Source organism: Pyxicephalus adspersus, chromosome Z (genome assembly GCF_032062135.1).
Source record: "Pyxicephalus adspersus chromosome Z, UCB_Pads_2.0, whole genome shotgun sequence".
Lineage (NCBI taxonomy): Eukaryota > Metazoa > Chordata > Amphibia > Anura > Pyxicephalidae > Pyxicephalus > Pyxicephalus adspersus.
In genome coordinates, this window is record NC_092871.1 from 81,505,721 (window position 1) to 81,530,283 (window position 24,563).

At 38.2% G+C, this 24,563-nt stretch overlaps 1 protein-coding gene across 8 annotated transcripts in view; it reads left to right on the top strand.

The window, feature by feature from the left end:
- The window catches only part of ATP2B3 (ATPase plasma membrane Ca2+ transporting 3), a 171,841-nt gene that overhangs the window by 116,394 nt on the left and 30,884 nt on the right, over positions 1-24,563 (top strand). For 3 of the 8 annotated variants that reach the window (XM_072431702.1, XM_072431701.1, XM_072431706.1), the window contains 6 exons: positions 394-519; positions 1,891-2,016; positions 6,136-6,207; positions 10,421-10,462; positions 19,585-19,749; positions 22,601-22,815. In XM_072431702.1, coding sequence (XP_072287803.1) covers positions 394-519; positions 1,891-2,016; positions 6,136-6,207; positions 10,421-10,462; positions 19,585-19,749; positions 22,601-22,815 — 746 coding nt within the window. The remainder of the gene's footprint in view (positions 1-393; positions 520-1,890; positions 2,017-6,135; positions 6,208-10,420; positions 10,463-19,584; positions 19,750-22,600; positions 22,816-24,563) is intronic. The other 5 variants (XM_072431704.1, XM_072431707.1, XM_072431705.1 and 2 more) reach the window with 3 other exon arrangements.

Sequence of the window (24,563 nt, forward strand, 5' to 3'; positions counted from 1 at the left end):
CCTAAATATATTATGGAAAGACTTTTGCCGTGCAAGAAAACTGGAAACAGGCAAGGTTCATGCAATAGTTTCCAAAAGCTATGCCCAGCCCCGTTCCAGTACTTCAAACCAGCCATGATCAGGCTGAATTTTATAGAGACCAAGGAAACTCATTTATGAAATTACTCTAATTTCTCTAATGGAGTATAGAAAAGTTCTTATCTATACTAATAAAAAGGTAAAAACTTTGAAATTGCAATCAATTCAATTCAATTTTTGCTCTCTGACACATCCAGCACCGCGTGCGCTCCCACAGCACTGACTCACACGTATGGTTCAATGCTGTGAACAACATTAATTTTGCAGGATAAAAAAAAAACTTCATTCATTTTTTAATGTTCTCTGATGTTCCAGGCGACCTGCTGCCCGCAGATGGAGTTCTGATCCAGGGAAACGATCTTAAGATTGACGAAAGCTCGTTGACAGGAGAATCGGATCACGTGCGCAAGTCTGTAGAAAAAGACCCGATGCTGCTTTCTGGTGAGGACACAGACCTTAACATGACACCATGGATCTAAGTGAATCATTTCATTTTCATCATGTTTTTTTATTCTCAGTTCTCTTTATGGCTATTGGTTTAAATTTTGGAATATTAGCATACCTAAAAGTAAGGCTTTTTAGTTTTATTTTATATAGGGAGTGATTATATCCTCATTTTTGCTTTCTGTATCCTCATCAACCTGTATAACTCATCAACCAGCTAATCCAAATTATATTCCGATCTGTAATTGTTTGATTAGAAGTGCCAAAAAACTGGACACGGTTTTATGCGTGTGATCATTTTTTTTAGGATACATATGGTCAGATTTCTAGTTGGACATTTGACTATCAATGTATTCTGTCAATAGCTTATTGGAATTTGAACAAATAGTCACTTATATTGTCAGATTCTCCTTTGAATGGAACGTTTATATAATGTGAAAAACAGATCAAAAGTAAAAGTAGGCATGCCCTAGCCCTCAATTCAGGACAGTAAAGCATTCACAATAGGATTGCTCTTCTTTCTGTGTCTTAGGACTATTTAAAGGACTATAGATAAAGGGCAGTTAAAAATAATTTAGTCTAAATATATACATGGCAGAAACCATATTGTCATTCTTTTGTAAACCACAATTCCCCCTACTTAACATGTAGATGTGTCCACCATGGTTTCCTCCAGGGATACAGTTGAGAAGTAAACTTAGACTCCTGGGGACAGGAAGTACGTTATTAGCAGGATCACCAGGTAAAGGGGAAAAAAGCCTAAAAAGAAAATACAGAAATCATATCTAAAGACCAGTAAGCTGCAAAATGTTTCATTTTTGGATGTAGATGAACTTTAACAATATATCCTAGTTATGAGGGCTCAGCAAACTCCAGGGACAGAGGGAACAGTTTAGTAGATGATGGAACATATGTGTATGCTTATCCTTCTGTTCAGAAAGCAGGATAGGACCTGCTGGAACCATCACTTATCCTTACAAACCTAATGTGCATGGCTGAACAGGATTTTTTTTAGGCTGAAAACTAGCCCTTAAAGAACAAGAATGCAGATACTGAAAGGGTTATTAAACATCAAGAAGAGCCAATATCCTAATGACACAGATAGTGGGAACAGATACACCAGGAGAGCAGGTGGCCCCAGTATGAGCCTCCACAACCGGCTCCCATTAGTCTGTGCCTTCCTTTCATCACACAGCCAGTTCATTTTAAGTATAATTATATTGCATGCATTTTGGCACTCTTAATAATAAGCATTGTGCTGTAATTCATGATGCCAAGACCTGACTTGAACTGGGCATGGCAAGGACAAGGATTCCATGCTGGCCCATCCTGTCTGGTAGTAATAATCATGACTCATTTGCTTGGCAGGTACACATGTCATGGAGGGTTCTGGCAGAATGGTGGTGACAGCCGTTGGTGTGAACTCACAAACTGGAATCATTTTTACCCTGCTTGGCGCTGGTGGAGAGGAAGAGGAAAAAAAAGACAAGAAAGGTAAACCTAAGTGAACTATACAAATTCTTGTGGTTGGTCTGTAACCCGAATATACAAAAGCATTTGCATGTAGAACAAGCAACCGAAAGCGGATTTCCACAAACAAATGATCTCTGTTTATGCAAGTTTCAGACATGGAAGTTCTAGTGGATAAGTGATAAAAAATAGGCAATAAAATGTCATCATGTTCTGACTACATCCAAAGATTTGCATCAAGCCAATAACATGATATTAGTTCGCTTTTAAAGAATATTTTCTCCCCACATTTCTTTCTTTTGGTGGATAGTGCATTCGTGCATTTCATCCATTAGCTTTTCAAGATACTTGAGCATCCTTGTTTGATCTCCTCCAAGCCCTACTTTCAAGTTCAATTATATTATTATGTATTTGTGTAATCCTGACATATTATGCAAATCCACACAAACACAAGGAGAACATAGAAACTCAATGCAGATTGTTCCTTGTTGAATTTTGAATCTTGGAGATTTGCACAGAAAAGAAATGTATTCACCACGACGAGGCCCTCATATCTTCCCAACTTCAGTTTTATGCACCCATTCATTAGAGTCCATTACCTGTTGATAATAGGCAGTCTAAAGATGTTTGGGGTTCTTGAGCTAGCCAAAAGGCTTACATTACAATACTCCTCTAGCCATGCTAGTCCTCAAAAAGCTAATGGGTAACGGTTCTCATTGCTATCCACCCAAAGCAAGGCAGTCAGTTTTTTTTTTTTTTTAGCACCCCTTCAATAAATACTAAATAACAACCAGATAGATATAATCAAGTGGACCTTAAAGACAACTTCACCTCTGGTTAAGTTTAATTTTAATAAATTTCCCCAATCCCATCATTTAAGTGCAACTTGATCTAGCAATGTTCACTAGGTGGCTCCTCCTGGCATTGTACAATTTTTGCAAAGAAAATTCATTCATTTTGCTGGGATGGCGGTACTCTTGATTGTCTTCAATGATCCTACAAAGTGTGACTGTTCCTTGGGAAAAAAATTGGGCTCATGGCACAAGTGTACAGTGTAAAATGAAGCCAGGTGGGAGGTTTCTTTGTATAGGATTGTGGTGTCCTGTGGGCTGCACAGTAAATATAACTGGAATGGAGTTGAAGGTAAGCAACAGCCAGACTGCACTCAAGGGTTTAGGGGGATTAACTGTTTTTTTAAAAAGTTGTAAACAAACATCTTATACACTAGTGCAAAGCAGAGCAGAGCCTTCTTAAACCAATAAAAATATCAGTACATCTCACTTTCATGACAAATTCATAGTTGATCAATTCAAATATGCTCTTCCATGTCCTCAAGATTTTTCCACCACTGAACACCCAACAATATTGGTGCATATCAGAAGTGCATGACCACACACATGCTTAATGGTCAAAGACCCTGCAGGTGCAGTCAGTGGTGAAAGGAGTAGATGGGTTACTGTGCCTTTTGGGCAAGTTGATTTTTCGATGCACCCAACAGTGCTGGGTATCCAAAAGTGTGGATGAAGTTTATGTTTCATTGGATTTTAATGGAAGTGATACCATCCTTATTAAAAAAAAGTCTGTTGTCCTTTAAATTCTTTTCACTTTAGAGATATTCCACCACCCAGCACCCCTTTTTCACATTAAATTAAACAGGTACAAACTTCCCTTTAATTATCTCAATGTCTAAGTATTTATGAAATGTGGTATTTTTGGCTCAATAAATGGTTCATTTAATACATTCTAAAGTACTTAAAGGTTGTTCCCATACTACTATTTCTTTACAGATAACAGTGTCCAATTGTGTGGTCTTACTTTTCAATGTTTAATGTTTTCAATGTATAATTGATTTGTTAAAAATGTTCACATTCTATAGGTTATATTCTTTACTTCATTTGCTTGTTAACATTTCAGTCCAGAGTCTTCTGGTGGAAATGAAAATGTAGCCAACACAGCTTTTGTGTATAAAGCTTGCATTGCAATAAGAATGTTGTGTGTTTCTGAGTTTGGGCGGTTGTATAGAAAGAAAAGAAAGCATGATATATTGCTTTTATTTACCCTTTGGCCACTATGGTCAGAGGGTGCATCTTTTCTTTCTATGTCTCTTCAAAAAGACCTTTCCCATAACCCATGCAAGTTGGCTGTTGGGATGACATTGTACGCCATAGAAGTCCCTGTGATCCTAGCCATAACTGTGCAATGTTGTTAAGTTTTGGCATATGTCAAAAGCAGCAGAACCACCAAGGTTATCATTAAACTTAATTTGAAGATGAACTCCATGCAAACGTTTCAGGTTAATGGCGGATGAAGCTAAAAGGTCATTCTCACCTAATGCCCTAACTTCTGTGATTTGGCCTTTCCAAATGCCCTGTTTTAGGTACTGAAATCTTGAGTATTTCTTCAGCTGATCTGCCTTTATTGGATGTATGGCAAAAGAACTTTTAATAGATGTCTTATGGAAACCAGGTTGGAGGAAGAGATCCTAGGTAGGGATGAGCGGACACCTGGAAGTTCGAGTTCACCGGGTTCGGACGAACTTCGACTCAAAAACTCTATCTTAGAATACATAGTACAGTCCCCATTCATCACTTTTAGTGCCGGGACACCGAACTCGAACCCAAACTTTTCTGGCAAAGTTCGGGTCCAGGTACCCAAAATCCTAAAGTTCGGTATGGACCTGAACTTTACAGTTCGGGTTTGCTCAACACTAGTCCTAGGCTATCAAAAGAACTGGGCCAATAGGTGACTGATACTTCTACCTCTCCCTACATCCACCAACCTACAAATGTCTTTATGTATTAGAGCAATATATAGTTCACTGACTGTATGCAAAGTGCAGAAAGCAAGGCAAAATTTATCTTCTACTGGTAGGACCACCAAACTCTTGGAGTCTATGTCAATGGGCAAATGCTGCTCACTTTACACATCAAATTGAGATACCCATGAAAAAGTGACAGGTGTATTTGACCCGATGGTCAAAATATCTGAGTGGATTTCTCCTTTAATATTCTTATCTCTGAATGTAGAGTAATAATTATTTGTCATTTTAATCAATGTTAAACCTGATTAAGAACTCCAAAAAAAATTGAAAATATTTTGCTTTAATCCAGTTGCTGGCAAGATAAATCACATGCTGGCTACTTGGATCTCTCAGTGGGTGAAAAATGGCTAGTAAAACTGGAATCCCAGATTCTATTTAAATTCAGCAGTCAAAGCAAGTGAATGGTGAGAAAATCCTCTAAAGGATTCAGATACGAATAATTAGGGAAGCTCGGGAGGGGAGCGTACAATCTTAATTATACCCTGTGTGGGAACAAATTACTTTGGGGATTTTGTGCATAAAGTCTCGTTAGAAGCTAAATTGCTATTCAACTCAGTAATGCCCAACGAAGACTAGAAAACTTTATTTATGGGGATGCAGTGAGCTTGATTTATTAAAGCTACCCCAGGCTGGAAAAGATAGACTATCATGGAAGAACCCAGGGATCCAGCAAATCTGGAAAAGTATTTTCTATTATTTGGCAATTTTCAATCAATGGACCAAATCCATTTCAGGTTTGCTGGATCCCCCAGGATCTCCCATGATAGTCTATCTTTTGCAGCTTGGAGAGTTTAAATAAATCAGGATGGTCCATACCAAATTGTTGAGCTTCCATCATTTTGATGACATGAAAATGGAAAGAAGGAGTGAGGGACAACATCAAACCTGCAGTTTTCTTTGTGTTCTATTAAGACTAATTCAAGGTTTTGTAGTGTACAGTAGCTCTGAGATATGATAATAGAACCAACAACTGGAAATAGAGAAATGATATTCTATCCGAGGTGTGGGAGAATCAAACCAACTGCATGAAAAAAGTTGTCTGTTTTGCCTGGAGTTCTTGTAATAAAAGTATTGTTATTTGACTTATATTGCTCTTTGGTGGTATTGATGTTTTTTTGCTCATTGAAGGCCTGATGTTTAGAACCCATTTCATTGTTGTTTTATTTTTTTGTTTCTCTTACTTCTTTTTCTTCCTTCCTTCAACCTGCTCGTGGACATTTTCCAACCCTGATTGATTCCCTTTCTCTCTCACTTTCTTGCTATCAATCCCACTTATGTGAATCTGCACTCTTCTCCCCCCTGTTTAAACTGTCTTTTCCTAGCTGCCAAATCTGCCGTCACTGCCCACCATATCACTGCCGCTAACGCTTTCCTAACATCCAGCTACATGAACGGTACGTGTGACTCTAGGGTTCAAGGTGTCAGAAAATCTTGAAGGGTTAGTCCCTCGAAATTGTATATTTAAAATCTTGTTAGGTGCTGGAGGGAGTATTCATATAAAATTTTGTATATCTCAAGGACAACGGTGATGAGAACAAGAGTATCAATATCAATTTTAGTGGTACCTGACTTACACAAATTTTAGTGGTACATGACTTTCACCAATTTTAATGGTACCTGCCTTGCATCAAACTTATTTGTAGTTCACGTACACCAATTTTAGTGGTAGCTCACTTTCACCAATTTTGAGAAATGGAGTTTCAATATCCAATGGATGGAAACCAAATGATGGAAAGGCATCAAAGTAAGGGTCAAGGGCTCACCAATTTTAGTATTAGCTCACTTACACCAATTTTAGTGGTAGCTGATTCACTTTAGTAGCAGCCTTTACTCTGTAGGTCTTTAGTGGGAAGATATTGAGAGGTTAGTAAATTAACACATACAATGTTTACCTACCTGCTTTACTAATATACTTTAAACTTGAGCTATCAGAGCTTGAAATGGAAAACACAATATTAAAGGACTTGGACCTAGGAGAGCAACCTAGGGCTCAGGACGCCTAATGAGTTCCCACAATTTACAGTTTTGGAATCTGAAATTGCCACTTTGGTCACGTAAAAATGGAACACTGACACTGAACACACTAATATTGGTGTAAATAAATACTTACCCTTGGGTTCTGATGTAAACAGCACACTGACACTTGGGTCCCAGTATAAAATGCATTGGACATAGGGCATAGTTTTCAACATGTTAAAAAAATTTCCAGGTAACCTTTATTATTATGTCCTTATAAATATACTGGGCCTGGTTTATTAAAGAACTCAAAGACTGGAGAAGATAGACTATCATAGGAGAACCTGGGTGATCCAGCAAACTTAGAATGCATTTCTTAAAAATAATATCAAACATTTTCAATAATAAACGAGATCCATTCCAAATGCTAGATTACCCAAGTTTCATGACAGTCTATCTTATCCAGTCTTGGAGAGCTTTAACAAATCAGCCTCTGTGTTTGGGTATCAGAGAATAGTAGATAATTAGTTACCACTTGTAATTATAGTAAATGTTTTTCCACAATCAGAACCCATATAAATTGTTAGTATTATATGTAAGAGTTTGGGTCACCATCATGGGGAATTATGGAATAGTACAGCAACAAATTTTCTTTACCTATTGTCTACATCAGGCTGCAAAAATAGGTTTCTGGGGACTATAAAATTTGCTAGTCCATGGTTTGATCAGTTGTGGCAGCTTTTACTTTTTTGACCCAGGATACAGACATTTTTTTATTCAAACTGGATTTATGAACCATTTATCTTCATTAAGCACCAAATGCCTATGTGTGCCTTTGCAAATGATGATTTGACCATGTAGAATTGGGGTTCATAAGGCTTGATAATGTAAGTGGCCCACGTGGCTCATAAAATAATTGGCTCAAGAGGGCCATGACAAAAGTCTATCTTTGGTAGTAGGGACAGATAGACACTTTTTAAACATCACTCCACTAGAGATGTAGCAACACTTATTTATTAGCTGCAAAATGATTTATTTTTTGAATACAACCATGTATATAAAAAAAAACATTTTGCCATCCTCAGACATCAAATTCCACAGCTCCAATTCACAACCAGTTACAGCTGGGCATCAGGGCATTTTTCAGCCAGTGTGTTCGACTGAGCAAGGGAGCATCTGCTGTCCTAAGGTCTGACAACACCACAAAGTGTGTTGGGACAGCAATCAATACAGCCATGGGTATCCCTGGTTATGGAATATTAGTGAGCCATAACTTCAGTGCAACAACAGGTACCAACAAATGATTCTTTACAGCCCTGAGATATCTATTATGCATATAGTAACAATAGCTAGGATGAGGGTACTTGGCCCACCTCCACAGCCTCACTACTGGCTAATCAATGTGATATAGGAAGGAGCTAGATAGACCACAGACTTCATAGCTGAAGTTGGTATTTGCATATTGCCTGCTTGCTTGTTCAGGTTAAGTGGGGGGTTAGCAACTTTGTTGTTGGAACTTATTCACTGATTGAATAGGGGATATTTTTTCCTAATGTTCTTGCCTGAACAAGGAATTTTTTTCCTTGGCCTTTTTGTCTGCAAAGCCCAACTGTAAGAGCCAGCTTGTCCTGCAGTCTAAGGCTGTTTTATTAACCTAATCAATTGTCACAAGAAACCTTTAAATTAAGCGGGTCTGGTACCTACACTATGGAACATCATGGTCCTTAAGAAGAACAAAGTAAGATATTGGAGGAAAAAAGCAAAACAGAATAGGCAATGTTATTTGGCGCACTAATTAGGAGGACCGAGGTCTCAGACAAACTCACAGCTGCTGAAAGATTATAATTTCCTCCAAAAAGAAGAACATCAAAATCTGCAAAAATATGATATTTTTACATACTAATTGAGATATTAGGTATTTTCTTAGGGAGCTCAATTGGAGCAACAGAATATTATGCTGGTTGGCTGGTACCGACAAATGCAAGAATGATCTGTTTTTTTGTACATGGTAGTTGCAGTGACCTGATAAAACAGTTTAACATGTCAATATGAGATAAACATGAATATGGTATAAACATGAAGAACATTCATGGGCAAACTTAAACAGAAATGAAGCAGTCAGATAACAAGTCAGGTTTTCATGTATTTACCCACCATTAATATTTTAGGCTCAGTCCTACCATAGGATTTTAATTGAGCCTTGGCTTGTGTGGTTCACATGGCTGCTGTCAGTCCATCATTGGTTTTGTCCACATACATTTCTTGCCTATTGACAGTGACCATGTGTTCCTACAGCATCACTTTCTAGTACCGGATCAAGCTTGAAGTGATGATAGATACAATTATAAAAAGTTTACCTGAATTTTAAGGATCAGATAAGCAACATCTACCCCAAACTGTTTCTAGGGTGAATTGACTTTCTTAAGCAGCTACACCCAACCAGGGTTCCGTGAATGCCTAGGGTTCCTCGGTAGCTGTTAGGCTTTCTTTAAGATTTAGCTGATTATTACCGTATTGGGGTATTCTTCCCAAAACCTTTAATTAATTATTTTATCATGGGTTCCCTGAGACAACAAATTCATTTCAAGGGTTCTTCTGGAGTTACAAATTGGGAAAAGCTGTTCTATATGTACCATCCACACACTAGGGGTGAGGCTTTATTTGGAAACCTCCATTCTGCCTCTGAATAAGGGCTTAAGCTGCACAATATTTTGTAAACACTAGTTTGTCCCATAGAAAGTCTGACTTGACAGGGTAGGTGACAGGTAAACTTAGCAGCAGGAGCTGTCAGATATGCTCATACACTAGAAGTATTTTTAGATAACAGCACGCAGGAAATCAGCAAAAAAGCTTTTGCTAGAGTTTATTTCTGCTAAGGAGTTAGCAGATAAAAAGCAAATACAATAGGACTTTTGGCCATGTCAGTGCAGAGTGTAATTCATTTTTTGATTTCTGTCCAATTTTCTGATTTCATGATTACATGTTTTAGAAGAAGAAATTGGTTGAAATATTTTCCAAAAATATGAAAACTTAGAAGACCTGAGCCTTTTACTTAATAAAGAACTGTACAGATAGATTGATTAAAATATAGATAGTAGATGCATTGCACATCTAGCAACATTTTAAAACCAAATAATAAAATCTGTAAAGTAGTTTTGTCACCCACTTTCAGGTTTCTATTTTAAAAGTCTGAAACATTTGCAGTCATAACCTTGTAGATGTTGCAGATAAAATACACTGCTACTTGGTATTTATGTTAACCCCATTATTGCCTGGTTGGCTAATGAGCCTGGTTGGTAAATGAAAGGACTTTTAATGGCGGAAAAGATAGTTTATGCACATTGTGGAGTCAGTTTTTAAATAACAACATGCACCTATTTAAATAGCAAGCTCAAGGCAAAGACGACTTTTAGATTGGTGTAAATTGGCCTCAAAATGCCTTTAGTTTTTTAACAGACCCCTTTGTAAAACTGGTGATGTCTCACCCCCTTTCCATTAGCCACTCACTGTTCCATGTTTGGTGTTGCTTTGGCTGTTGTTTAGCATGGCCCAACAATCCCACCATACTGTATGTATGTCTTGTGTTGCTTTGTGCACAGTGTGGCTTGTCTGTTTTCATGTCTTGTGTTTGTCATCCCTCTTTTGTTGTAGGAAAGCAGCAGGATGGGGCAGTGGAGAATATTCAAAACAAAGGTAATGTGGATACCTCTCATAGTGTAATGAAGAACACCAGTGAAAATCTTTAAGGATGAGACATAGAACAATAAAAAATACTACTATAAATAAGACAAGGAGCAAAGAATATTGGCATAGCCAATAGGTGGCTGATAAGTAATGTTGGAAATTCACATTCTACAGAAAGTAGAGAAAAAAAGAAGAATGGAAGCATGGAAATTCCAGCTTCTAGCTGTTTGTGCCATGTGTTGAAAGAGCCAGGAGTGGGAGCCACTTTATGTATACTGGGATTCCAAGTTTGGGTGGGCTTTGGGTTGCTCAAAAGAAGGCATGGAGAAACGTAGGTCATTTTATTAACTAATTGGATAGGGGATATTTTTTCCTAATGTTCTTGCCTGAACAAGTTTTTCCTTGGCCCCTTGCAAATCCCAAACCGTAAGGGCCAGCTTGACCTGCAGTTTCCTGCAGTCTAAGGCTGTTTTATTAACCTAATCAATTGACAAAAGAAACCTTTTAATAAAGGGTCCTAGTGCTTACACTACAGAATTTGAAGATATTTAATTGATACAGAAGATATTGGAGGAAAAACCAAAACAGAATAGGCAATGTTCTTTGGTGCACTAGTTAGGAGGACTGAGGTCTCAGACAAACTCACAGCTGCTGAAAGATTATAATTTCCTCCAAAAGGAGAACAATAAAATGTGCAAAAGTATGATATTTTACATACTAATTGAGATATTAGGTATTTTCTTAGGTAGCTCAATTGGAGCTACAGAATGTTATGCTGGTTGGCTGCTACAGACAAATGCAAGAATGATCTGGTTTTTTTTTTTGTACATGGTAGTTGCAATGACCTGATAAAACAGTTTAACATGTCAATATGATATAAACATGAATACGTTTTAAACATGAAGAACATTTATGGGCAAACTTAAACAGAAATTAAGCAGTCAGATAACGAGTCAGGTTTTCATGTATTTACCCACCATTAATATTTTAGGCTCAGTCCTACCATAGGATTTTAATTGAGCCTTGGCTTGTGTGGTTCACATGGCTGCTGTCAGTCCATCATTGGTTTTGTCCACATACATTTCCTGTCTATTGACAGTGGTCATGTGTTCCTACAGCATCACTTTCTAGTACCTGATCAAGCTTGAAGTGATGATAGTTACAATTATGAAAATGTTGCCAGAATTTTTTTGATCAGATAAGCAACATCTACCCCAAACTTTTTCTAGGGTGAATTGACATTCTTAAGCAGCTCCATTGGAGGTGGCATTTTAGGGCCATTTCAGACTTGTGGTTGACCACAGTGTTGTACTACAGACTCAAACCATTCCCAACCATTCCTATTCATGTTTTTGTGTGATTGCTTTACGGTAAATTGTGGCCTGGTTACTGGAAGTGGCAAGTTCTTCATTCTGGAAGAAAAACCCAACTGCCACTGTAAATGTGTGAAAACACATTGACCTGTGGTGTGGTTTGCTGTTTCTGGGCACATTTCAGCAGTTTGCTATATGCCTGGAAGCAGCTAACCAAGTGTGAAAAGGGTCTTCAAGATTCAGCATTGCTTCCATGTCTTACCACCTTACAACTTTTAGTGTTAATGATTGATATTCCTGACCTATCTTGTTCCATAGAGGGAGGGGTAGGCAATGGTAGCAATACGATGATAATTTAAAGCAATACACAGTCAACAAAAGGGTAATGATTGCAATACATAAACAATGAAATGCTGGGGCATCTATTGCAGTCTAGTCTGCACCCTCAATACATATACTATAGGAAAAGAGCTTGAGGTTAGACTCCTTCCCATGGGACACGTCCACCCTCTCCTGCTCTGCAGCTCTGAATTTCTGCATAAGTGGCCCTAGTGGCACCGACCTTAAACATGAATCCAAATGTCCGTAACATCTGGCACACCGCAGAGTAGGTTCACTCCTTTCCAAACATTTTTTAAATGCATAATTTTAGGATAATCCAGCACGCAGGTGTGAGTTGGCACGAATAAAAACAATGGGGAAGCTGTGCACATGCATTGATGTCCCCTGGTAAAGTTACTTTAAATTGCCTAGATGTAAAAGTAAAAATTCTGGGCATATCCCAAGTATGCTTGCATGCCTTTATTTATGTACAGGCACTAATTTATTTGCCTGAGCAAAAAATGATGGAGATTTGTACAATAGCAATCCTTTTTTTTTTCTAAGATAAAGTCTAATTGGCTTTGCCCAAGGGCAACCGTTTCTCTTTTACTCCAGTATTTTTTATAAATCAACACCAATTTGTGATGTGTTAATATAGGCTAATATTGATCAGTCCTTCCTAGCAAAAGAATGGAGCCATGGCTGTGGCTTTTTTCCCCTTTTTAAATGTTTACTTTCAAATAATGGTTCACAGCATGGAAGCCCTCAGCCAATCAGGCATCTCATTCTTCCGTGCCCACTTCATAAATGAGGAATAGGGCACAACAGGGTGTGTACTGTTACAGCAATAAAGCATGACAGGGCTTCTATTGTGGGCCTGCATTTATACGCCTCAGGTGCGTTGTTTTTGTAGGGGCCTGATGGTCGAATAGCAGCCTCCATTGAGAAGCATAATTGTATGACAACAATACAATCTCAGTAGGGCATGCTGGCAGCTTAAAAATGGATATGAGGAATTGAAAATATTCGTAATTCCCAGTGGAACGTTTGCAATTACAGTTTGAAAAATAATAAAATAATATTAAAAAGAGTCAGTTTGGACGCAAAGTACTTGATGTAAATTCTTTGGTGAGTGAGGCAAGATCTCAAGTAACAGATTGTACCAGCGACAAAATGTTCTAACAATAGTTTATGACCGAAGCTTGAAAAGGTTAATCGAAGCTTACAGAACACCTTCTAAGACTAACCAATGTTATTAATTGAAACCTGTCTATAGAAATACCAGGCTTCTAGTGCATACATCCCCTTATAGAAATGCTACTTGCCTGAATGTTTGCTTTCCTAGGGGCTCCGATCTTTAAAGTCTAGATGAAGACAGACAAAAATTTTTTTAAAAGGTCAACAATTCTTGTCTACTGAGCTAGCGCATGAGCTTTGGGTGAATTATTCTTCCTAATGGAGAAAATATGGAAATGATATTTGGGCTTAAGCAGTACCCTGGAATTGTCCTTTTTATAATTAATTCCTCTAAAAATTAAACTTTTGTGCTTCTAGCCAAATATTTGTATATCTGCAGTATGAGAATGTCTAAGGTATTGATGCCTCTGACTGCTCACCCCATGAAAACTATAGTGAGATTTTATTCAATACTTATATATTGTATATTGTATCGTTCATTTTACTGGAGAGAAAGCTGTACCTGAGAACCTGCATTCATCTTGCACATCGGTGCTTTCTTTATCTCTGGCTTTAACTCTTAAAACAATATACCTGCAATGTAGACTGAAGACGCTGCTGCTCATCTCATCAGTGAGAATGGTTTATATTAATACTGTGCTGATTACTGTTCTGCTTGATGGAGAGGATGCTGTACCTGAAGACCTGCAGTGCAAGCATCCCCCTGTATTTTCTTTATCCATTTTTTTTTGGATCTGTACTTCTTCCGTGTGTTCTGTTGCTTCCTGGTTATTTCTTCATCAGTCATCAGTGGGCAGCTAGGAATCTTACCTACCAAAATGACCACCTCCACACAAAGATACAGTGCAGAACAAGGCATTGTAAATCAGTTTTGGGGCCAAGATCAACTACGGAGAACCTACCCGCTAAACTGGTGACTTATGCTGGCCTTTGTTAGTCACAGCTTTCTCATTTAAAGTGGAACTAAAGTTCTACTTTTAAATTTCCAATAATGTGTCTTACCTGCCTGATTGCTTTGGGTTTCTGGTGTCCAAGCTGAGTTGTGCATTCTTTAGTTCCAGGGGACACCTGGCAATCCCAGCTTCCCTTGCGTGTGCTAGGAATGAATGAACTCACGCTTCAGTGTAGGAAATACTTCATCCTGACAACAGGTACCAAATTTGTCTAAAGATCGTCTGTAGGAGGAAGAAAAGAAGGAAGATGGTGGCACCCTGCGATGGAATGCAGATAGGGGAGACGGCTGGGTTTATTTCCACTTTTAGATCCCCTGTCCTAATTTGTTTTATCAAAAATATTGGTTGTGGATATCTCTGTGAGCAGTTAATGAGTTCTTCAGGAAATAGTATACATGGGATTTATTTACAACCCTAAAGAGAAATAATTTCCTCCATAAAGTTCTCCTTTGCAGCTATACCCTCATAAGCCCTATTTAACTTAAATGGCTAATAAACTAGAGCAAAATGCAATAGTTTGGATCATGAGCATCTGTGGGAGGTAGAGGAGAATTCAGTTTACAGTCACTTTCACAAGATATTATACAGTATTTATAAGATATGTAAAAGCTTTTGTCTTAATACTTGCACACCACCATTCCACCGAACTGCAACACTGTGAACAGCCTATATTTATTTATTAAATCAAAATGGTTGATTTTTTAATTGCTCCTGTAAAGAACACCAACAACAAAATACACGCAAACCTTCAAAAGAGTTGGAATTCCTAGATTCAAGATAGTCCTAAACCCATACTAGTGGGGCTTATGTGGGACCATATGGAGGAAAGGAGATTTTCAAGGTCTATATTCAGGGCTAGCAGTAATTAGATTTGTGGAGCTTCATATAGTAATACCAGAATCTCCATACATAAATCTTGTAGTAATCCTTTTATGGATAAGAAGAGATTTTCTATATCTATTATCTAATTTACCCTGACAAGCCATTGACCCAGTATGGGAGGAGAGGCCAGATTCCAGCAGATGGTCACACACGAATACACTGCGGTATGTAAGTAAATAGACAAAAAAATATTTTTTGCTAGAGTAACGCTATTAGTTCAGCAGGTTAAAGAATACTAGTTACTAATTATGTGGCAAGCTTACTCCTAAAATGTGGGGGGGAACATTCTGTAGTGTTAAAAAAAAGTATGCAATAGTGTACTTTTGCCTTGTTCACAGCACCAGCAAACGGGGTACAGTGTTTTAAAAAAAAATCCTGAGAAGGGATGACGGGGCATTGTACCCATAGAGAGGCCATTCGTAATGGCCTCTCTATGGGTAGCTATTAGTTGGAATATGTTTCCAAACCTGGCCCAGTTCCAATCCAGGGTTGCTGCATCACCCATTATAGTCTGTCTTCTCAAGTTTTTGAGAGCTTTAATTTAACAGGCACCATGTATCCACATGAGGATTTGAGACTTCTTGTTCACATTAAATAGGTTGCCAGCAATAATAAGATCTCAGATAGTTAACTGGAAACTGAAATACACAAGAAAACGTACTTCTGGGCTTTGGTATACCTCTCCAGTTGAGTTGAATGTTCTCAATAGATTAAGAAATGGGTATCCACTGGGGTAATTAGATGCCATTGCAAAGATACTTAATACAGCTGTCTAATTAATCTTTTTTTTTTTCCTCAAAATCATGCTGTAACTTAAAAGTTTTGAGGTTAATTTAGGTGATATTGATCAGATTATTATGAAAGTCCTGAAAATATTTGGCAATACCTGAGGGCAGGAATTGTTGCTCTCCAGGGTGTAAATTGTTTCTTCTTCAATATTTTTTCATGGACGCATTATCTTAGCATTAACAGTGTCAGCCAAATTTCCAAATTTTGGAGCAAATTCCAAGGTCATTGTGCTATTGAGTGGGTAGACTCAGTCTGTAAATAAACGTTCTTCATGATGTGTTTATTAAATTGGGGAACAAATATTTATTTAAATGTTTAAAGACACTGTCAAACAGCTCAACAAATTGTTTCCTGGTGTGGACATGTGTCACCAATATTGATGGATCTTTAAAAGCAGGTCATCCTGCTTTCCTTGGGGAATATCTAATTAGAGAATTGTGTTGTGTCCTAGATGCAAAATAAAGACAATAAGAGATACTGTTTCTCAACATAAAAAAGAATTTGAGATGAAAAGGCTTTGTAAGTGCAGACATTTCTTCAGGGAGAGAAGACAGGGTATGTAGACATGAAAAAGGAAGAAAAATACTTACTTGAATAGTGTGAAATTATTAGATGAATTGCAGAGTAAAGCTATGACAGATGCTAGATTTTCAAGCATTTCTGATCGTCTTAAGCGAAAATATAGCAGCTTTAGCCTGACATTGTTCAGTGATCCACCCTACCAGATCACCAAATAACCTAAAAGAAATCTCTAATGTTCCTGAATGGCCAGGAAAAGAGTGGGGTGCCCCCATCTCCTCCTCCTCCTCTCTATAGACACTTATTTGTTCCCACAACTAACAATTGTTTCCAGTGACAAAAGTTAAAATTCTGTACATAGCTACAGAAGGTAAGAACCAAATCTGATAGAACATAAGCAGCTAAAACAAACAAATAAGCTATATTTAGCACCTTTTGGTATTAGGTCACTTTAAGGGGGAAGTCTAGATTTTGATGGAACATTTAAAGTTCTAGTACTTCTAGCCAGGAAGAAATTCGGTTCTAAAGAGACAGAAGCCAATCACTGACAGAAATAGTTATGAGTGAATAAAGAAGTTTGTTGCCCAATGAGGGGGCTATTCATAATGGATAAATACAAGGAGATAGAGTTTTGGCTAGACAATTCGGAGCTCAGCAGCGCAACTAAGCCAGGGACCTGGATCTGGGATTTACAGAGAAGACAGGGAGAGGTCTCCTATGGTTCAGGAACTGAAAGCTGTTAGAAATGGGACCAGTACATGGAAGCTAGTTGACAGAAGCCCATGTGTGTTGAACTCAGGATTGTCATGGAAAGGGTGACCTACTAAAGAAGTAATCCTATGTAAAAGGAATATATTTAGCCTTGAATGGCTATGAATGTTCTGGCATAGCCTTTGAATTCCTAGGGCTGCAATCTGTACTGTGACTCAATGCTCTCCGAAATGGAAGTTGCCATCTGCAATGGCACTCTTCACCCCTCATCCCTCTCTTCTAACATGGAGTTGACCAAAATACCTCTAGACAAAAATATGGACTAAGTCTGGGTGATTCGTTCAAACTCCAGCAGAAGGCAAGCTGGGAAAATTCGGCCACTTCTGGGTTGGGGGTGACTTATTCACAACAGGGTTGTATTTTTTTTTTTTGATGTTTTAACAAATATTAGATCGATGACTTATCCATATTGGGTTTTTTCATAGACCAATATTTAAGCAATATTTAGGTGTTATAAAGCCTCTACTTTTGATGTTTTCCTGTTTGTGCTTACGCCTCCTATTGCATAGCTGACATGCTCTTCCCATCTTGTTTCTTGGTCTGTTTTGTCCGGTGATGTTTTGTTCAGTGTACCTTTTACCATGCCCAGGTGTACACTGGGATAGCACCCTTATGGTTGCAACAATGCACCATGCCTCCTTTTTTGACAAATGAGGGCTAATAAGGAAAGTTTTGTTAGATATTTATCAGTTATAAATGCAATGCATGGTTTCCATGCATAAGACCCTCGCTTATTTGGTGTCACCATTTTGCAAAGAAAATACCCTAAACCCTATTTTTAATCACTTGTTTATCTCGTAATGTAGACCTAACACTCAAGTCAGGATGCTGGAATTCATTTCAGGCATTGTTTACTATGGGGCCAACATGCACCCCTTATCACCCAATGCCTAAGATTAGGCTGTTATTGGACAGCTCATATTTCAAGGCAGGGATCAGAAACTTTGCTAATTGGCTGTGATCACTATAACAAATTATAGGAACCACTACCCTTTTTTGGAAAACTTTATTAAATCATCAACCCATTGTGTGTACAATTTTCTTATTAACCCCCACCCCCAAGATCCTTTTCCTAATTAGACCCGTCCCCAACTAGTGTACATGTATATATTAAATTTTAACCTTTTTTTTCTTATAATAGCAAAACAATTTCTAGATCTAACATTACTAAAGGGTACCAAAAAACAATACTAAATTGGTTTGGATCGACTGATCAAAGAAGAATATTCAAAGAGATATTCAAAGTTAATTCCATTCATCACAAAACTTTAAAAAGAGATCTGGTAGGGGGGTTTAGTTTTTTGGCTCTCAAGTGGTTAGCTCTATATTAGCTCTCATATTACATATTTTCACTAAATGTAGAAATGGTGTGGATGAGCACAGTAATTTCAAGCCTGGGATAACAATCAATATTCTTTAGATACAAGCATAAAACAACTTTTAGCCAACCAACCAAACAAGTCCATGTCCACATGCAGAAGATCGGGAGGTTTATTTAAAGAGGGGCATAAAGACACCCTGTTGCCTGAGCATTCATTTCACAACGAAGTTACCATATGATTATATGTACATATAATGTAGTTTAGCTTGGTATTTACCTGTAAAAGCGTTCCTTGTGAAAACATCCAGATTGTCCAAGACTCGCCACCATCTTGGATGTGATGTCAGTCACTCTAGCAGTCTAGTGACTGAAGTGATGTTCTCAGTTTTTCCCTTTCTCTTCTCCCCAGTAGCTACATTAAAAGTAATGTAATGAGGGGAGGGGTAGATGAGCTGGGCCAGTAGACTGTAATTAAAGGCTTCCAGAAGAGGAGAGAACTATGACATGCAAGGAAAGGAAGAAACCAGGGATGTTCTAGGGATCTTTTTCTGGAAGGGTCAAATTCTCTAGCAAATTCAAAAGTACATTGCAAGAGAATTAAAAATAGGTAATGGAAAGGAAAAAATCCGCTTGTGCTTCACATAGTCCTGTTAGGATTTCGAACCTGTTTGGACTGGTATACAGGGATTATTTGATTTTTTTACATTTTTAGGCACAAGTCAGACTTTTGAAGTCCAATTTGGCAGCGATTGGTTTTGCAACATGATTCTTATTTTATATACTTTGATAAATGAAGGACAATATTCATACAATATTATACTCATTAAAATTGTCAGCCTAAATTCGTACTTTTATTGTTCATTGGTTAATCATTTGTGAAGGATCCCAGGATTCCCAAACCAATACACCAATAAACCAATAAGTCACATTCTCGCAAACCGAGCATCAATTGTACATCTCCATTGAACATAACAAAGCCCTCGTGTTCAGAAGTTGTGCAAAGTCCTTGGAATTTGATCTACGGTTCTCAACCTTGCAATAATATGTTTTGTCATTCTTCTTTAGCTAAAAAGCAGGATGGAGCGGTTGCCATGGAGATGCAGCCACTGAAGAGTGCCGAAGGGGGGGAAATGGAGGAGAGAGAGAAGAAAAAGCCCAGCATCCCCAAAAAGGAGAAGTCAGTTTTACAAGGAAAACTCACAAAACTGGCAGTACAGATTGGAAAAGCAGGTAAAATGGGCATAAATTTGTACATCACTCATAGGGGTTTAGAGGTTTTGGCCTCATCCACATTTTTTAGGTGAAGCTTTATTTTTACCTGAAACGGTATTGATTTTGGCAATGATAACGTTCTTGAAGGAAGGATTATTGTTGGTGGAAGAGGTGGTAACTCCACCTGAAAGTGTATTCAAACCAAACTTTTCAGACAGAATGGTTTGGGTTAGAGCATTTGTAAGATTTGTATATTTGTGTCCCCATAGGGGAGATTTATTTTCATACATGTCCTTGTTTCAATGGGACTAAAATGACTGGAAAAGCTCATACCAGGAAGTAAGAAAAAATCTTTTAATTGGGGACAGTTGGTATATTTATGGTGATAATTGTTTATAGAGAATGGCTATCATCAGCATGGTAAAGGGGATTTCCTCTATTATCCTCTTTTTTTCCAATTGCACTACAGATGACAAAAACCAAAAGTTTTACCTATTCTCCGCTCTCAAGAATAATTAACAAAGTTAACAAAATTAACAAAGATGAACTTACATATTCTGGAACGAAATAGGCTCCACACAAGGCCCCAATTAAAGAATAGGCAACACACAATGCCCTCTTTGATGTAAAAGCTCCATAAAATGCACTCTTTGAAACATTTGCTTCACACAACACAACCTATGAGGCTCAGGATCCACACAAAGCACCCTTGAAGGGATAGGCTCCTCACAAGGCACCCTTTGATGAATAGGCTCCAGAGAAGGCCACCTTTAAGAGAAAGGCTTTATTTAAAAAATCCTTTGAGGGATAGAACTCATAAAAGGAACCCTTTGGGATATAGGATCTATTAAAGGCCATCTTTGAGGGACAGGATTCACAAGGCATCCTAAGAACAGACTTTAGATAGAGCCATCCTATGAGGGAATAGATCCACACAAGGCACCCTTGGAGGGTTAGGCTCCTCACAAGGCACCCTTTGAACAATATGCTCCACAGAAGGCCACTTTAAAGGATAGGTTACATAAAAGGAACCATTTGAAGGATAGTATCTACACAAGGCCATCTTTGAGGGACAGGTTTCACACAAGACACCGTATGAAGGATAGTGTCCACACAATTTCACTTTGGAGGGATAGCGTCCACACAATTTCACCTTGGAGGGATAGCGTCCACACAATTTCACCTTGGAGGGATAGCGTCCACACAATTTCACCTTGGAGGGATAGCGTCCACACAATTTCACCTTGGAGGGATAGCGTCCACACAATTTCACCTTGGAGGGATGGCGTCCACACAATTCCACCTTGGAGGGATAGCGTCCACACAATTTCACCTTGGAGGGATAGCGTAGATAACATAGAAGTAGTCTGTGAAATTTATTAACTTTTACATTTGTCTTTATTCTAAAATCTTTCTGATCCCGAAATAAACAACTCTGTGGCATCTACATGTTTACCTCAGATCCTGGAAACAGACTGACCAGAACAGTTACTGTAGATTTTTTTTTTTCTAGAGCAAAACTCAATTATTTTCCCTGTAGGTCTAACAAGAATGCTTTTTCATTCTCAAGCTAATGTAGATTCTCTGTTGCAATTTTTACATTCTATATATTAAACATAAGTTTGTTTAAAGACTGTATATTATGGTAAATACATCATTTAAATGCATTGAAAGGAAAAATCGGAGACATATTGAGTGCCTTTAAACCTTGGATTCTAATGTAATCTACCTGGATTCAGGGCTCTCCATACATTGTAAGAGTGCAGAGATGGAATTGAGGGATGGAGCAGTGATTTATGGCTTCCAAAATCTCCAATCCTTACTAGCACAAAAATGTATTTCTCCCCCATGCCTGTAGATACAAAAATAAAAAAGTGAAAGAGGGTTTTTTTTTTAAAAGCTATTGGTGCTTGTTTAGAATGTCAAAATATGGAAAATTTGGTGGGTACAGGTTCACTTTAAGATTGAGCTGGTCCTTGAAGAGGTCTATAGATTATGGGCCTAATTTATTAAAGTCTATCATGGGAGAACCTGGGTGATCCAGCAAAAGTGGGATTTCTTAAAACTCTTTTCTATTGGCAAATTTTTTCAAACCTGGACCCAATCCATTCCAGGTTGGCTGGATCGCTCATTATAGTCTATTTTCTCCAGTCTTGGAGAGCTTTATTAAATCGTACCCTATATGTGATGGCCCCAATGACAAACCATATAGTCTTTGACACCCTCAAAAAAATATGACAATATAAAATTACAACCTACAGAATTTAAATTGGCACTATACCCATTCTTAAGATCGTCCTACTTTGTACCTCTTGATGTTTGTCTACGAGCAGGAATTGGAAATATCTGGGGAAGGGAGCTTCTATAGGTTTTTAGAAAATCATGCAACACATGAGAATACACTTCTACCTTTAAAAATAGAGAGTTCAGGTACACTTTGAGCTACTGGCTCATCACTGATGAATTGAACCATCTACTTTTGCATTTCCATGATAAATTGTAGCAGTATAGACATTTTTATTCAGCATTCTACTGTTCATGATTAAGCAGTGTTTAGTATTCTCATCATAATATATCAGTCTTTACCTAAAACATGTAAATTGTCTTAAATTTTTTTAGGGTGGAAAGGCTCAAACAGCTACATTGTTGTAAATTCATGAAGTCATGCTATTAGATGGGCAGCTTTAGCTGCTAAGCCTTGGATAACTTTCTCTAAAGTAAAACTTGCAACAGGAATCAGTGTGCTGCTGCCATATTCTGCCTCTTTGTCCCTTATTAACCTAGTTTGTCCTTTCTGACACCCTTCTTCTCCTATGCTCTTGTCCTTTTTCCCATTCCCCTTAATGCCCCATACCCTTCCCCCCACCAGGTCTGGTGATGTCGGCAATTACAGTTATCATCTTGGTGCTCTACTTTGTGATTCAAACCTTTGTGGTGGAGGGCAAGGAGTGGCTAGCGGAGTGTACCCCTGTCTACGTGCAGTACTTTGTCAAATTCTTCATCATTGGAGTTACTGTCCTAGTGGTGGCTGTGCCAGAGGGCTTGCCTTTAGCCGTTACCATCTCTCTAGCTTATTCAGTCAAGGTAAGTAGCAATGGCTCTGGAAATCTCCATAATTGCAACCCTCCTAAACAGCCTTTTTTTTAAACATAAAACACCTAAAGCTAAAATATTACATGGTGTAAAGCAAACTTTAAATCATTTTTTCACAACCTTTTAACACGGGGGAACCTATTGAGATAACTTTAAAGTCCTCGAGCAACTTCTACTATTATTACTATATGTGCAACTCACAGTACATTAGCATAGTGGTCAGTGGGAAGAATTTCTTTTACACTGCTGACCAGTGGGAAGGCTGCCAAGTTTACAGATTGCTAAACCTGACCTGAGAGGTACAAATTGGCCATTGCTCAAAGAACCCCCAGCAACTGCTAAAGGAACCCTGATTTGGGAAACACTGCTTTAAATGACCTAAACGTGAAGCACCATTATGCCATCGTTACACCACATAGCGGGTAGCACAAATAGCTAAACTTCTCCTGTAAATACTAACATATTCGAGGGCCTGTATCAAAGAGCTTGCACAGAAAAATGCATTGTGCCTTTGCCGTAAGTTTGAAATGCTTCTGGAATTACTCAGAATATCTTGCAGGTGCAAATGACCTGTAGTTGGCTTGTTTTGGAAGCTTTTACATTTCCATTGACATGTCTGGGGTAACTAAATCCCATTGACACTTGCTTTAAAGCAAATGTAGACTTAGGCCAAAATAGTGTGAGATGTGCCAGGTATTCACAGTATTGTGTGTTAAAGTATTGTGCAGCGGCCCACTTTTTCATCCATTACACAATTTCTCTATGGATAAGCTCTTCTGTAACTAGATCTCACCCCCAAGAAAACGATTAGTGTAATCCAGTAATGAGCAGATATGACTTTGAAACATCTAATGAGGCTACAAAAAGTATGCCTAGGAACTTCTGTATGTGAACTTCTTCGCCCATCCTTCCCTTCTTTTGGGCCTGAGAAGTGTACTTTTCTCTTTAGCCCCACCACTTATGTCACCACTGGCAGGATCAATTGGTATTTATCTTGTACATAGTACATTTTTAAAAAGAGAAACATTGTGAATGTAAGAAATACTGAAGCCATCAAAATATAATCCACTGTTCAACTGGGGTTACAAAGACTAAAGGCCCATACAGAAGCTATATAAACGTCCTTCAAACAAACGATTCTCAACCTACTGTAAGACTTTAGTTTATTAAAATTTGTTCAATGGCATAAAAAGATAATTCCCAGTGGTCATAAGCATTGATAATCAGTTGGCATATCCACCCTGTCCTTACAATCACATCTGTAGTTTATAGAGCGCCCATGCCAAATGACCAAGCATACCCTTGCCATTTGTTTGGGAATCATAGATTGTGATATCATTCAAAATGCATTTTCCTTGGAATTAGTTCATTCATAAAGACTTTCACCTAGAGTCTGTATATAGCCTAACCCCGGGGGAGTGCATGAAGCTGCAAATGTGCATGTGTAAATATAGACAAGCTTTGCCGATCTTTCCAACATAGGAGAACCCTTGAAAAAACTTTCAAGGCTTCAGGGAACCCTTTCTTTAATTACTATATCTATAGATAACAGTACATTGGAGATGTGGTAAGTCGGCAAGATGCCTCCTACAATGCTGGCTAGAAGGAAGAATGTCAAACTTACAGATAGCCAAATAGATAATTGGTGTCTCCTAAATTGACCTGAGGAGTGCAAATTACTCATCGCTCAAGGAACCCCTAGCAACCTCTGGAGGAACCTTAGGGATCCACCAAACCCT